This window comes from Oncorhynchus mykiss, chromosome 13 (assembly GCF_013265735.2).
Source record: "Oncorhynchus mykiss isolate Arlee chromosome 13, USDA_OmykA_1.1, whole genome shotgun sequence".
NCBI lineage: Eukaryota > Metazoa > Chordata > Actinopteri > Salmoniformes > Salmonidae > Oncorhynchus > Oncorhynchus mykiss.
Window position 1 is genome coordinate 44,917,384 of NC_048577.1, and position 15,985 is coordinate 44,933,368.

Below are 15,985 nucleotides of genomic sequence, written 5' to 3' on the forward strand. Positions count from 1 at the left end.
AAGAAACAATTAACCACGAACGTGATGAAGCCAAGTGAAACAGTGTTTAATGTGCTCGCCGTCGCTTTCTGCACCCACCATCATCTGCAGTGAAATGAAACTTTAATTAATACGTCTCCAAAGCCTCTCCCTCACGTTTAATTACGATTGAATCTGGAGAGGCCCAGTGCTGGGGATGAGGACCACAAATTAGGATTACAGAGGCATCCATTTGTAGCAAAGGCTAAAGAGTCGAGACCGTAAATGACCATAACTATAAGCTTGATGATGGATCATATTTTATAGGATAGGGAATGAAAACAAAAATGAATGAACTCCTCACTCTGGTTAGTGGTTGATGATATTTGGGTTTAGGCTAACAGCTGGTTTTGTGATCAACTCTTTATCAACATTCTCAGTAATAACCACAAGCACAGGAGTATAATCTTCGCAACTGAAACAAACAGATAGAGCAAACACGGGTTGATTGAACAGATTTGTTGCAGAGTCATGCTAATCATTAGCATTACCTGCAGCCTGACTAGACTGTCTGTGATTGGTTGCTAGCAGCACTCTGTCACTGTCTCCCAATGGAATAGAGGAGGTTGTCTCTGCGACTGCCTCTGTGTCTGTCCGACTGGGTGATCCTACAGTCAGCTCACGTCATAACTCAGCGATCAGCCTATTAGTCCCACTGACTCTGCATTTATTCAGACTGAAAACACTCTGAAACAATGTCAAAGAAACTGTGTGTGTGGTGGTGGGGTGTGGTGATAGTGGGGGGGGTGTATGTGTGTGGTCAAGGAAGGTTCCTCTCGCGTATCTGCCTGTGTGCTGGGAAAGACTGAATGGATATGCCTGGTGCCCTAAAATAATTGATGACATATGTTGTTCAGCAATAGTTGGGTGGGGATTAGAATTCTTTCTCTGGTCCACTCATAACCCGAATACCCAAGATCTGTGTTCTGTGGGTGTCACTGAGTAGGCTAATACCCCATTTCATGGGTGCACACTCTATAGGTAAGGCTGTACAGTCCAATATGAATGTCCACTAAAAGTAGTAGGTGGACTGGGGAGGTGATTTCACACAGTCAAAGTCCTGCATTAAGAGCTAATACTCTAATATTTGTGTAAACTCTTTGGAACTGTAATCTGTAGGTATCACTGAATAGTCTGATACCCCATTTCATGGGTACACACGCTATAGGCTGTACATGTGCATGTATGTATACCACCAAGTAATGGTTTATTTTACTGTTCATTGTCCAATTAATAAATTATTGCATTTATTTTTAAGTTATATAACAATATTCCAACCTTGTTTAGCATTAATATCTAGTCCAAATATGGCATTATTCCACTCTGAATCTGTTTTGGTCAGTATTAATTGGGGACTTTAATTTTTAAGCGAAGCACAAATTCCACTATTGTGGCTAATCCTTATTGTGGCTAGCTTCACACAGGTATGGGAACCAACTGCTGCCTCTCTGCTTCTGCCCAGTCGGAAGGAAGAAAGAGTGGGAATTGCACCTCAATGGAATTGCACCACTGTTGCACTGGTCATCAGCATCGGCTTGTCGTTGAGTTAGCAATTGGATTGTCACGGTAACAGTCAACCACCAGACCGAATGTGGATGGCTATTTAAATTAAGTGTTATCAAGTGTTACTCAAATGCTATGTTGCTGTGGCTTGCTACCAGAGGAGGCTGGTGGGATGAGCTATAGGAGGACAGACTCATTGTAATGCAATAAATGTAAAGGTATCAAACATATGGAAACCACGTTTGACTCTGTTCCATTTATTGTATTTCAGCCATTACAATGAGCCCGTCCTCCTATAGCTCCTCTCACCAGCCTCTCCTGCTTGCTACACACACTCGAACGGTGACTGCATTTCAAGTCATGCATGTTTGGATACCATGAGCACGCAATCTCCATATAGAGCAGATTGGGAAAAGGCACAACCGGCAGTATGTGAGCTCTGTACAGTGCAAACCAACAGACGGGGTAGGGAGTGGGTGATGACATCACGACTACTTGGGGTCAGTGGGTTCAGAACAACAATGACAAAAACTGTATACAGAAAAATACCCAAAAGGGCACTTGAGGAGTGGGAGGGCAAAGGGGAAGGTCCTCTGACATAGGTAGACCCCCCTATCTGTGCCATTGGCATAAAGCAGCTTATCTAGATCCCCACAAGGTAGGAGTTCGTCCTCCTGTTAACCAGACAGGCACTAACAAAGTATAGACTTCTGATCACTGTCCATGGTGCTGAAATTGTGACATCTATTCGATGATAGGCTTTCTGTGGTGCCAAGGCATGTAGCCTAGAGCTTTAGCTAATGGATAAATGTTTATTGGTAGGCCTATTTGGCAGAGGTGTGGACTCGAGTCACAAATATGATGACATGCAACTCGACTTTGACTTTAACACCAATTACTTGTGACTTATTAACTTGGACTTGAGCCTTTTGACTCGACCTTACTTGATACCCTCCCCAAGCTCAGATATAAAAAAATGATGCTATTAAAAAAGTGTGCAGCGCATCAACTCTTCATTTAACAGATTACAGTTTGAATCAGACAGCAGCCAATCAAATTGTGTCAGCTGAGAAAAAATTGTTCGTGGCAGTGCAGAGGAATGTCGGCGGGTGAATTCAGATGGAGCCCTTGGAAAGATGATAAACAAAATTATTATTTTCGGATATAAAGACAACGCTGTATCAACAAAAAACGGATTGCAACTTGCAAAACATGCGGGAAGGAAATTACAGACGGAGGCGCAACAACTTCCAACTTTGTTAGACATTTGAAGATGCACAAATAATGGTAAGTCGTGGCTAATATAGCCGACAGCTATATATTTTATTACTTTACTAGTGTATTGTCATGACGTTGCCTCTTTGGGTGTGGCGAGCCCTATCCCCCTCTCCCTGCCTCCCCCTTTCCTCCTTCAACTAGGCTGCTGTGGCCAGAGAGACGTCGTAAATTCCTGAGGATCTCCTCATGGACACACAGTATAGAGAGAGTAAATTTTCATAGAGAACAAAGGAATTCCTTCCACCTCACAGAACTTGAGGTACGAACAAATTTCATGTTCTGGAGAAAGTATAAAAGATCGGTGAAGAATCCCGTTACGGCTGTGATTATAATCGAAGAGAATTCTCTTGGTAGATAATGCGGTCGACATTTGATTGTGAGGAATTCTAAGTCAGGTGAACAGAAGGACTTGAGTTCCTGTATGTTGTTATGATCACACAAAGTCTCGTTAATCATAAGGCATACCCACCCGCCCCTCTTTTTACCAGAAAGATGCTTGTTTCTGTCGGCGCGATGTGTGAAGAAACCAGCTGGCTGCATCGACTCCGATAGCATGTCTCGTGTGAGCCATGTTTCCGTGAAGCAAGGAACATTACAGTCTCTGATGTCTCTCTGGAAGGCTACCCTTGCTCGGATTTCATCAACCTTGTTGTCAAGAGACTGGACATTGGCGAGTAGTATGCTAGGGAGTGGTGCGCGATGTCTGACCAGAGTCTGACCAGAAGACCACTTCGTTTGCCCCTTTTACGGCGACGTTGTTTAGGTTCGCCGGCTGGGATCCGATCCATTGTCCTGGGTGGTGGGCAAAACACAGGATCCACTTCGGGAAAGTCGTATTCCAGGTCGTAATGATGGTGAGTTGACATTGCTCTTATATTCAGAAGTTCCTCCCGACTGTATGTAATGAAACCTAAGATTACATGGGGTACCAATGTAAGACATAACACATAAAAAAAACAAAATACTGCATAGTTTCCTAGGAACGCGAAGCGAGGCGGCCATCTCTGTCGGCGCCAGAAGTCTCCATGGAAATATAACGTTTATTTTGAAAGTAATAAATATATATATTTTAAAAGCATTCATGATTTAGGTAAATGTAATATACTAACTATTACTCTTGTTAAAAATATGAAATGGTATTACATTTGGTGAAGAGCACATTATGACTTGTTTAGGACTTGAAACTCAAAGTTTAGGACTTGAGACTTGACTTGAGACTTGTCGGTCTTGACTTGAGACTTGACTCGGAATTGCTTGTCTTGACTTGGGACTTGACTTGGGACTTGAGTGCTAAGACTTGAGACTTACTTGTGACTTGTAAAACAATGACTTTGTTACGGTGCGTGAATGAGGACCCAAAAGCGAATCAACTTAAACAGAGCTTCTTTAATTACCAAACATAGGTAGGCTCAGATGGACCGGCAGATTCCGACAGGACAGGACAAGGTTACAGCAAACATGACGGCAGTCTGGTTCAGGCATGAATGACACAAACAAACAAGAATCCGACAAGGACAGGAGCAGAAACAGAGAGAGATATAGGGACCTAATCAGAGGGAAAAAGGGAACAGGTGGGGAACGGGGTGAATGGGTAGTTAGAGGAGACAAGGGACAGCTGGGGGAAAGCGGGGGAGAAAAGGTAACCTAACACGACCAGCAGAGGGAGACAGGGTGAAGGGAAAGGACAGAGACAAGACAACATGACAGTACATGACAGACTTGGTCCCACCTCTGCTATTCGGTCATCCTTTCTTCATGTTAACATTTCACAACACTATACATGGTGTTAACATTTCACAACACTATACATGGTGTTAACATTTCACAACACTATACATGGTGTTAACATTTCACAACACTATACATGGTGTTAACATTTCACAACACTATACATGGTGTTAACATTTCACAACACTATACATGGTGTTAACATTTCACAACACTATACATGGTGTTAACATTTCACAACACTATACATGGTGTTAACATTTCACAACACTTTACATGGTGTTAACATTTCACAACACTTTACATGGTGTTAACATTTCACAACACTATACATGGTGTTAACATTTCACAACACTATACATGGTGTTAACATTTCACAACACTATACATGGTGTTAACATTTCACAACACTATACATGGTGTTAACATTTCACAACACTATACATGGTGTTAACATTTCACAACACTATACATGGTGTTAACATTTCACAACACTATACATGGTGTTAACATTTCACAACACTATACATGGTGTTAACATTTCACAACACTATACATGGTGTTAACATTTCACAACACTATACATGGTGTCGCAATGCTGCCATCTTTAGACTGCTTGCTGGCGGCAATAATGTAATTTCTTGTTCAGTAATTGAAGTTGGAAATTCAAACATTGTAGATTGTTAAATAACTTTTCGATGCAATTAATCTCTTTCAATAACGTGTTGAAGGAGAATGAGAGGCTCAATTAAAGATGTTCAATTGCTGTATTTGAAGTACTATTCCCTTCTGCCCAGTTTCTCGGACGTTGCTAGAGCAATCAAGCTGTTTTAACCAACCCTGTAACTGTCGCTTCTGCGGAGAGAGTTTTCTAAACTTAAACACATGAAGAGCTAGGCCTGCCTAAGAACCATTAGGCTCCCGGTCTGATATGCGCTTTTGAACACCTGAGTAAGCTTCATTCATTGCTCTGGCGCCGGCGTAGCCTTGACCATGGAATTTGTTCACTGATTTCCTCTTACTTTCAATCAGTTAAATGTTGTATTGTTCAAGGCTTGAGACACTTTTTGGGGAAAAAATGTTTCCGGGCTACGGAGGGCTAATAAAGTACTAGTAAAGGCCCAGTGCGCCACTTTTGTGGAGAAAAAACAATGTATATTTTTTTTATTGTTATTTATATATTTTTAAAATTCATATTTCTTAGGGGGTGCTTCAGCACCCTCAACACCCCTACTTCCTGCGGCTATGGCAACAAGCATGTCTGTATAACCTCTCCCCTGTGTGACAGAGGTAGGATGTGGAAAAACAGCAGGACTCTTCCCGCATTAACATGCTATATGGAACTAGGAATATCTTGCTAACTGGTTGTAGTTATACACTTGCCGCATTCCACAAATCAGCAAGTCGGACATTTTCGAGTTTCCTATTTCCGACCAGCATATGAACGCAGCATCTCTCCTCCTTTCCTTGACGGTAAAGCCAAGCCACACTGACTGACTAGTAGTGCATACAGTATTAAAGAGGAGTGGATGGGGCAATATGTCATAGTGCTGGTGATGGAGCTATCTGAGTGTGTTTTAAATGGATCTGAGCTGTGGGCTATTAGTGTCATTAAAGAGACCTCGTGCCATTACTGAGAACGCCTGTGTGTGACTCAGAGTCATCATGTGTAGTACGACATGGATGAGAGTGTGTGGAGTGGAGGTTCCAATTAGGATTGAGATTCTCCCATGGATTTGAGAGGATCCTGTTGTCTTCCCATTTTCTCTCTCTCTCTCTCTCTCTCTCTCTCTCTCTCTCTCTCTCTCTCTCTCTCTCTCTCTCTCTCTGTATATCTGTATCTCTCCCTCCTTCCTACTCTTCACCCTTATCTTGCATGAGAGGAGACGGCTGGGGATTGATGGCAAATATAATTTTCTTTATCGCCTTGGTCCTCCTGCAGTGAGTCCTGCATACGCACATGTCCACACAAACACATACACACACACACACATTTGAAAGCACACACACACACACACTTGCAGTAACACACTCTCTCTTTTATGTACCACACTAAACCTTCACAGAAGGTCTCCTGCTAATACATCATTGTTCATAAAACTCCCTCTATTTCTCTTTCTCTGTGTTTCCAGTTGTCGTACCAGTAACAGGAAGAGTCTGATCCTGTCCACCACCTCTCCCACTCTGCCCCACCGCCCACACTCTCCTCTGCCCCTCCCTGGACACCTCGGTACGTACTACAGCCATCTTGGACTGCAAACATCCTACTGTAAACACGTCATTATACAGTACCTCCTCCTCTTTCATGCTCTGTCTGTTTCTCTATTCCCATTCCTTTATGTTTCCAGGAAGTAGCCCTCTGGACAGCCCACGCAACTTCTCTTCCAGCACCCCGGCACACTTCTCATTCGCCTCCTCCAGAAGGTAACAGCTCCCTGACACTGTGTGTATGCATGTGCGTGTATGTGTGTGTGAGAGAGGGAGGGAGAGGTGAATACCTGTTAGATGCAGGTCTAGCACCTCCCAGTGAGAATGATCACACCTCTCAGAATCAGTGGTGAGAGGAAGCCAAAGAGCCTAGCCAGGAGGTCATCCCATCTCTTCCCAGTCAGTCAGTCAGTCAGAGTTAGAGGACCAGAGGCAGGAGCAGTAATAGCTTCCTGTACTCACGGCTCTCATTTATCAAATCATTCTGCCAGTCTGTCACTGCAGCATGCTGCAGCCCCATAGAAACTCAATGGCCAGGCCACTCCACTCTATTCCCTCTCCCTTCGGATGGCTCGTATGACTAACACAACACGGTGGATCAGTTGTGTTATACAGGATGTGGGCGTCGCCTCCTTCGCATATTTCCATATTAGTTCCATTGGTGGATGCATTGAGGATGTTGGGCAGAAGTCTGATGCTCTCAGGTTTAATATTGTACATTGTTTTTCTCCTCTGAAGGGCGGATGGTCGACGATGGTCCCTGGCATCTCTGCCCTCCTCTGGATATGGGACCAACACGCCCAGCTCCACGGTAGCACAGATTTACCCTGCTTTGTCTCATCTCATGCATCAAAGGCCTTTTCCTAAAAAACTCTTAGTCTTTTCTTTAAAACTCGCTTTATTCCACTTTCTCTTTTTCCTTTGTCTGACTTACTTCGCTGTCTCTGTCTCCTTTTTCTTTCTAACACTATGGTACACTCTTACTGTCTCTGTCTCCTTTCTCTTTCTAACACCATGGCACACTCTTACTGTCTCTGTCTCCTTTCTCTTTCTAACACTATGGTACACTCTTACTGTCTCTGTCTCCTTTCTCTTTCTAACACTATGGCACACTCTTACTGTCTCTGTCTCCTTTCTCTTTCTAACACCATGGCACACTCTTACTGTCTCTGTCTCCTTTCTCTTTCTAACACTATGGTACACTCTTACTGTCTCTGTCTCCTTTCTCTTTCTAACACTATGGTACACTCACTGTCTCTGTCTCCTTTCTCTTTCTAACAATATGGTACACTCTTACTGTCTCTGTCTCCTTTCTCTTTCTAAAACTATAGTACACTCACTGTCTCTGTCTCCTTTCTCTTTCTAACAATATGGTACACTCTTACTGTCTCTGTCTCCTTTCTCTTTCTAACACTATGGTACACTCTTACTGTCTTTGTCATTGCCTCGGGGACTTCTTCAGTTTCTCTCTCTCATTCACACACTCATAGACACACACAAATACCGGCACACACATCATCTCGACCCACATTTTCTCTGTCTTTGATTCTCCTCCCTCAGGATTCTTTCTCTCTCTCTCTCTCTCTCTCTCTCTCTCTCTCTCTCTCTCTCTTTCTCTCTCTCTCTCTGTTTTTCTCACTTATGTAACACAACATCAGAGGCCTGGGGACTGCTCTCGTCTGGCCAGTGAGAGAGGGAGGAACAGAGGGTAGCTAGATAAGAACCAGACCGGTGGGATGAGAGAGGAGAGTAGAAAAGAGGAGAAAATAGATAGTACACGCTGTTCGGTGCCCAATTCACCACAGGCTCTATTTAGCTAAATACCCCCACTGGAAATAATGCGTCAACAAACAACACATATATATCTGAATGAGCCCAGACATGGAACTTAGTATGGAGCTGGCAGGGTGGCTTCAAATCAAATCAAATTGTATTTGTCACATGCGCCGAATACAACCTTACCGGGAAATGCTCACTTCCAAGCCCTTAACCAACAGTGCAGTTTAAGAAAGAGTTAAGAAAATATTTACCAAATAAACTAAGTGTAAAAAGTTACACAATAAAATAACAATAACCAAGCTACAGTGCCTTGCGAAAGTATTCGGCCCCCTTGAACTTTGCGACCTTTTGCCACATTTCAGGCTTCAAACATAAAGATATAAAACTGTATTTTTTTGTGATGAATCAACAACAAGTGGGACACAATCATGAAGTGGAATGACATTTATTGGATATTTCAAACTTTTTTAACAAATCAAAAACTGAAAAATTGGGCGTGCAAAATGATTCAGCCCCCTTAAGTTAATACTTTGTAGCGCCACCTTTTGCTGCGATTACAGCTGTAAGTCGCTTGGGGTATGTCTCTATCAGTTTTGCACATCGAGAGACTGACATTTTTTCCCATTCCTCCTTGCAAAACAGCTCGAGCTCAGTGAGGTTGGATGGAGAGCATTTGTGAACAGCAGTTTTCAGTTCTTTCCACAGATTCTCGATTGGATTCAGGTCTGGACTTTGACTTGGCCATTCTAACACCTGGATATGTTTATTTTTGAACCATTCCATTGTAGATTTTGCTTTATGTTTTGGATCATTGTCTTGTTGGAAGACAAATCTCCGTCCCAGTCTCAGGTCTTTTGCAGACTCCATCAGGTTTTCTTCCAGAATGGTCCTGTATTTGGCTCCATCCATCTTCCCATCAATTTTAACCATCTTCCCTGTCCCTGCTGAAGAAAAGCAGGCCCAAACCATGATGCTGCCACCACCATGTTTGACAGTGGGGATGGTGTGTTCAGCTGTGTTGCTTTTACGCCAAACATAACGTTTTGCATTGTTGCCAAAAAGTTCAATTTTGGTTTCATCTGACCAGAGCACCTTCTTCCACATGTTTGGTGTGTCTCCCAGGTGGCTTGTGGCAAACTTTAAACAACACTTTTTATGGATATCTTTAAGAAATGGCTTTCTTCTTGCCACTCTTCCATAAAGGCCCGATTTGTGCAATATACGACTGATTTTTGTCCTATGGACAGAGTCTCCCACCTCAGCTGTAGATCTCTGCAGTTCATCCAGAGTGATCATGGGCCTCTTGGCTGCATCTCTGATCAGTCTTCTCCTTGTATGAGCTGAAAGTTTAGAGGGACGGCCAGGTCTTGGTAGATTTGCAGTGGTCTGATACTCCTTCCATTTCAATATTATCGCTTGCACAGTGCTCCTTGGGATGTTTAAAGCTTGGGAAATCTTTTTGTATCCAAATCCGGCTTTAAACTTCTTCACAACAGTATCTCAGACCTGCCTGGTGTGTTCCTTGTTCTTCATGATGCTCTCTGCGCTTTTAACGGACCTCTGAGACTATCACAGTGCAGGTGCATTTATACGGAGACTTGATTACACACAGGTGGATTGTATTTATCATCATTAGTCATTTAGGTCAACATTGGATCATTCAGAGATCCTCACTGAACTTCTGGAGAGAGTTTGCTGCACTGAAAGTAAAGGGGCTGAATAATTTTGTTTAGTTTTTTTTTTTAATAGTTTTTTATTTGTTAAAAAAGTTTGAAATATCCAATAAATGTCGTTCCACTTCATGATTGTGTCCCACTTGTTGTTGATTCTTCACAAAAAAATACAGTTTTATATCTTTATGTTTGAAGCCTGAAATGTGGCAAAAGGTCGCAAAGTTCAAGAGGGCCGAATACTTTCGCAAGGCACTGTATATACTCCTCTCCCCTGGAATGAGTCTGATCATGGCTATGGTGGAGACAGATCCATTTGGGAGTGAAAACTGTGCTTTTTCAATACCCTGGCAGACATATTGAGAAAGCAGCATCGATGAATAACAGAACATTTATAACCATGAAATGCAGTGACAGAGATAATCTTCCCGTCCTTCCATCCAACCTTGTCCTGATTGTTTTAAGCAGGGATGCCAATTGGGATTGATTTGGGATTGATCCTGTGGTGAATGTCAAGTCCCATTGCTTTGACTCAGCAGGTAAATGAGTCTGTGTCTGAAAGGGACAGATTAATGTAGCAGAACCTGGTGCTGTGCTCACTTCATTAGTGTCTCTCTCTGTCTCTCAGAGGTGAGACAGATGGATGAGGTTAACTGTCCCCACTTCCCAGTATAGCCACTACCAGAGCCACCAGAGTACATGATTAGCTATGGTTCTGGCCAATACAAAAACTGGTATTTTACTTCAATACTTCATGTATGAGAGAACATCAATTTTCATCCTTTTTTGTCTCCTGTCCAACACCTCCACTCTTCCTCCCTTCTCTTTCTCCTCCTTCTCCCTCTCTTCCTCCCCCTCCAGTCCTCCAGCTCGTCTCAGGAGCGGCTGCACCAGCTGCCCTTCCAGCCCACCATGGACGAGTTGCACTTCCTGTCCAAGCACTTTGGCAGCACGGAGAGCATCACCGACGATGATGGGGGCCGCTGCTCACCACAAATGCGACCGCGCTCCCGCAGCCTCAGTCCTGGACGCTCCCCCTCCTGCTATGACAATGAGATCGTCATGATGAACCATGTGTACAAGGAGCGCTTCCCCAAAGTAAGACATGACACACACACACACACACACACAAAACATAATTTTCTCTCACACTTTCAAGTGCAAGTAAGGATTGATTAGAGCAGACTGGTATCAAAAGGAAGCAGGTTATGGTGTTTGCTCAGTGTGGTACTGTATGTCAGAGAAACTCTCTTCTATGGAAGTTGAGGGGAAACGAGGCTGTCTCCTCTCTGATTTGTATGTCAGGAGTTATGTCTACTTTTAAACAGGTGGAAGTGAGAATGATGAAAATACCACGGGTCAATGGAGCGAAACTGAACTATTTCAGCTTTGAATGTAAAATATGAAATAGATAAAACTCTCCTAACTCTGTTTCCTGTATCTCCCTTTCCCAGGCCACTGCTCAGATGGAGGAGCATCTAGCAGAGTTCATCAATGCCTTCTCCCCTGAGAGCGTGCTGCCGCTGGCCGACGGGGTCATCAGCTTCATCCACCATCAGATAGCAGAGCTGTCCAGGGACTGCCTGTCCAAAGCTCGCAAGGGCCTCATCACTACTGTCTACTTCTTTGAGCTGCAGGAGAACCTGGAGAAGCTGCTCAATGACGTGAGTCACAGAAACTCTGCAACTATAGGCTAAGATGTCATGATAGGTGCCAGGACAGGTCAGTTCTGCGGTTATAGAGCTGCCCATAAGCCACTCTTATGTTGCAGTGTATAACATCAGCATAGCCCTGAGTGGAATTGTTGAATGGGAGCCACATTGTCTCAATATCAGGCTCTTCTCGGGTCTGGGTGGCCTAGCTGCAGGCTGCTGAGAGGCACAGTTAGTTCCTATCATCTCATTTCAAATGACAGCACTACGCCTTTCAGAAGGATAAGAACGAGTAAAGGAGTCAAATAAGGCTAATTGTGTGTGTGATTTGTCTGAGTGGATAGAAGCTATCAAGGAACTTAATCTGCACCCTTTGTTTGACGGGTTGATTAAATCGTTCTGATTATTCTGGGTTGCCAGTATTCTGTTTGATTGGATTAGTTTTGCCTGGAATATAACTGTTCTCACATCCCACGTTGCTGCAAAGCTTTGATTTATTTTGTCTTGTTCTGTCTGTCGCTGTCTGTCTCTCCCTCTCTCTACTTCTCTCTCTCCCTCAACGTTTCTCTCTCTCTTCCTCCATCTATTTCTCTCTCTCTCAGGCGTATGAGCGATCAGAGAGCTCAGAGGTGGCCTTCGTCACAGAGCTGGTGAAGAAACTCCTCATCATCATCTCTCGCCCAGCAAGGCTGCTGGAGTGCTTGGTGAGAACAGAACACAGAACTCTCAACACAATCACAGTCATGGTAATGGTCATGGGAGTGTTCACAGTCACATTCACGGTCCATGGCCCCACTAATTATTTAACAGACCATATCCCTGGCCTGGACCAAAGACAAATTCATTTCCTTAAATAAATATGAGCACAAACAGTCATCATGAACATTTAAACAGGGGGTTTATTACACATTAGGGCAAAAATACTGAGCTCCAACTAAGCACCTTGATAAAAGGCCCAATCTGACTGGCTAGCCATTCCATTTGCATTTAGATTAAAATTTAATTTGCCTCACTACAGAATTACAAATAGCAGCTGCCCCCTGAAGTGCTGTCTGAGTCTCACAGACCGTGACTGTGTCATTTAAAGTTTGAGCCTGTGTGTGTAGCCCAGACTGACTCAGGGTCTCTGGCAGAGCAGTAGTCCTGTCCTCTGGGTGACCGCAGCCAGCAGGCCTCATGAACTTGGCTTCCATCCAACCTTTTTATGTGCGTAAAGGACATGTTGGATAAAAAAATGTCATGACAGGCCTGATGGAAACTGGACGCAGTATTTGCAGCATACTGTAGTTATACTGCACTCTGACTCTTTTATGCTCAAATATTGAAATAACAACCCATCAAATGGAAGTTAACTTAGTGTCTTGCAATGACATGTTGTATGGTCCTCCCACTACAACTCGTTAGGGAAGCATGCAGTTTATTAGGCTACAGATGAAATCATTTATGATGAACTTCACAGGGTGGTGAAAGTGCACGGTGATGAGCTTGATGCTCCTTTCCAATAAATATCCAGGGTCTTATTCTGGTGACGTCATCATCGATGATTGGGTGGTGTTTGACGAATAAAAATGATGTCGCTCTTTTGTCCACAATAATCTCATCAACTCAATTCTGGACCTCGAAGCCAGTTCTACTGCATTATTTTCATTGTTCCCCTCTAATCAGAGACTGATTTAGACCTGGGACACCAGGTGAGTGCAATTAATTATCAGGTAAAACAGAAAACCAGCAGGTTCCGACCTCGTAGGTTAAGAGTGTAATACCCATGATGTAGGCTGTGCTCTAGCCAACAGCGCGCAGGGCGCAGATACAGTACTGTGCCAATACCAGAGTGGGCACACTCGCTATATATAAAAACATATGTGACAAAATCCTCAGTAGATTTGAAAATGTGATGGAAACCCATTTAACTTTTTCTTTTTTATTTGGTACATGCATAGACACGGGAAATAAGGGTGCTGAGGGTGCTGAGGGCCCCCTTGAAAAATCTGAATAATTATTTGAAAAAAAATGGCTTCATAAAACTAGTGTACTAGGCCTTTACTAGTCCTGTATTAGCGAACCGATATAGCGTCTGTAGTGCGTGCAATAAAATTAGTTATATCTTGATTCAAGCAGTGTTATACCTGTGTCACACTGAATGTGGTCACCCTGTTCCTGTCCCTCAGGAGTTTAATCCAGAGGAGTTCTACCATCTGCTGGAGGCAGCAGAGGACCACGCCAAGGAGGGACACCTGATGAAGACGGACATCCCTCGCTACATTATCAGCCAGCTGGGACTGACACGAGACCCTATAGAGGGTGAGCGAGAGAATGAGTCCGAGAGAGAGAGAGAAAGAGGAAACCTTGACTTGTGTTGACTACTGTTGCTCTCTCACTCTATGTATTGCTGAAATGCAGCTCATAGGTACTCCCTCTGTATGTCCCCAGAAATGGTGAACCTGGACAGCTACGACAGTGAGGGACCTCTCACCCCAGAAACAGACGACTCAACAGAGGTGAGAACCTTGTCCCTACTCCACCTCTTCCCAGCCCACCCACCATCAACCCCCCTCTCCCTCTGTCCCTTTGAGTTAAGTCAAACTGTAGTCCAAGGCCCTGCTGACTAATGAATATGACCGCTTCCTCTACTAATTACTTGGCACAGTGGACAATACTCTACGTAATTGAGTCCATTTGCTTTGATTAGATTCTGAAGTCAAAGCAGGATATCCTCTAGTGCCTTGTAGGCCTGCAATCAGTCCTCCTTCAACCATCAGGACAGGTACCAAAATTCAGCTAACTGGACAAGAAGTCAGGAAGACAAGGGTAGCACTGGGGGAAAAAGAGACAACGTCACTCCTGTGGGCCTGGTGTTGGATGTCTGGCCAGATCCAGTCTCGTCTTACCCTGCTGTTATGCTCTCTCCCTCAGGGCAAGATGAGAGCTATGAAGACGCCCGAAGAGGCTGACTTCCAGACCATAAAGCTGATCAGCAATGGAGCCTATGGGTGGGTGTGAGTGTGAGTGTTGGTGTGGGTGTGTTCACGCATATGAATGTTACATTAGTACATGTCTCTGAGCCATCTTGTTGATGTCCATTAAATGGTTTTAGGAGAAAATACTAGATTTACTCAGTAAAATGTGTATAAAATCAGATTACTAACTGTGTGTATGCGTGTGTGTGTCTCCAGAGCTGTTTACCTGGTTCGTCACCTGGAGACCCGTCAGCGTTTCGCCATGAAGAAGATCAACAAGCAGAACCTGATCCTGAGGAACCAGATCCAGCAGGCCTTCGTAGAGAGAGACATCCTGACCTTCGCTGAGAACCCATTCGTGGTCTCCATGTTCTGCTCCTTTGAGACCCGCAGGCACCTCTGTATGGTCATGGAGTATGTGGAGGGTAAGTTAACACAATAATACACTGGGCACCACTTCTTGTCTGTTTAGGACAGGAGCAGCAATTAGGACATTGCTGGTGATGGGAATGTTAGCAGTCAGCCTGATCACGTGTTATCTGTTGCCAGGGGGAGACTGTGCCACCCTGCTGAAAAACATTGGGGCATTGCCCGTGGAGATGACGCGCATGTACTTTGCCGAGACCGTCCTGGCACTGGAGTACATCCACAACTATGGCATCGTGCACCGCGACCTCAAACCAGACAAGTAAGACCTCACTTGGGTTGGCATTGAACAATTATCATATGGGACTCATTGGAGGGAACTCAAAGCTTGATTATATTACAAACACGAAGAGTGTTTCAGGTAACCTTTGACTTGTCTGTCCCCAGTCTTCTGATCACTTCCATGGGGCACATCAAGCTGACTGACTTCGGCCTGTCTAAGATGGGTCTGATGAGCCTCACCACTAACCTGTACGAGGGACACATTGAGAAGGACACCAGAGAGTTCCTGGACAAACAGGTGTGCATTGTATATAGAGCAGAGAAACCCACCACAGTATACACAACCTTGGCAGAAATTCCAAATGAATTTGTAGTAATATATAGATTTCTACATTTTCCATAACCACTCAGACCAAAAAAACTATACCTAATAAATGTTTTATGTATTTATTTCTAGACAAATGTAATAAATAAATGCTGAGTTTATAAATGTGTGCATACAGTTGTCAAAGCGTGAAGAAATGAAATGATCAAACAAAATGAT

At 43.8% G+C, this 15,985-nt stretch overlaps 1 protein-coding gene across 1 annotated transcript in view; it reads left to right on the plus strand.

The window, feature by feature from the left end:
• The window catches only part of LOC110485188 (microtubule-associated serine/threonine-protein kinase 1), a 65,238-nt gene that overhangs the window by 38,670 nt on the left and 10,583 nt on the right, over positions 1 to 15,985 (plus strand). Inside the window, exons 3-14 of the mRNA XM_036941242.1 lie at positions 6,660 to 6,757; positions 6,876 to 6,951; positions 7,474 to 7,546; positions 11,046 to 11,282; positions 11,639 to 11,848; positions 12,439 to 12,540; positions 14,005 to 14,137; positions 14,267 to 14,334; positions 14,750 to 14,826; positions 15,010 to 15,218; positions 15,343 to 15,481; positions 15,607 to 15,739. Coding sequence (XP_036797137.1) covers positions 6,660 to 6,757; positions 6,876 to 6,951; positions 7,474 to 7,546; positions 11,046 to 11,282; positions 11,639 to 11,848; positions 12,439 to 12,540; positions 14,005 to 14,137; positions 14,267 to 14,334; positions 14,750 to 14,826; positions 15,010 to 15,218; positions 15,343 to 15,481; positions 15,607 to 15,739 — 1,555 coding nt within the window. The remainder of the gene's footprint in view (positions 1 to 6,659; positions 6,758 to 6,875; positions 6,952 to 7,473; positions 7,547 to 11,045; positions 11,283 to 11,638; positions 11,849 to 12,438; positions 12,541 to 14,004; positions 14,138 to 14,266; positions 14,335 to 14,749; positions 14,827 to 15,009; positions 15,219 to 15,342; positions 15,482 to 15,606; positions 15,740 to 15,985) is intronic.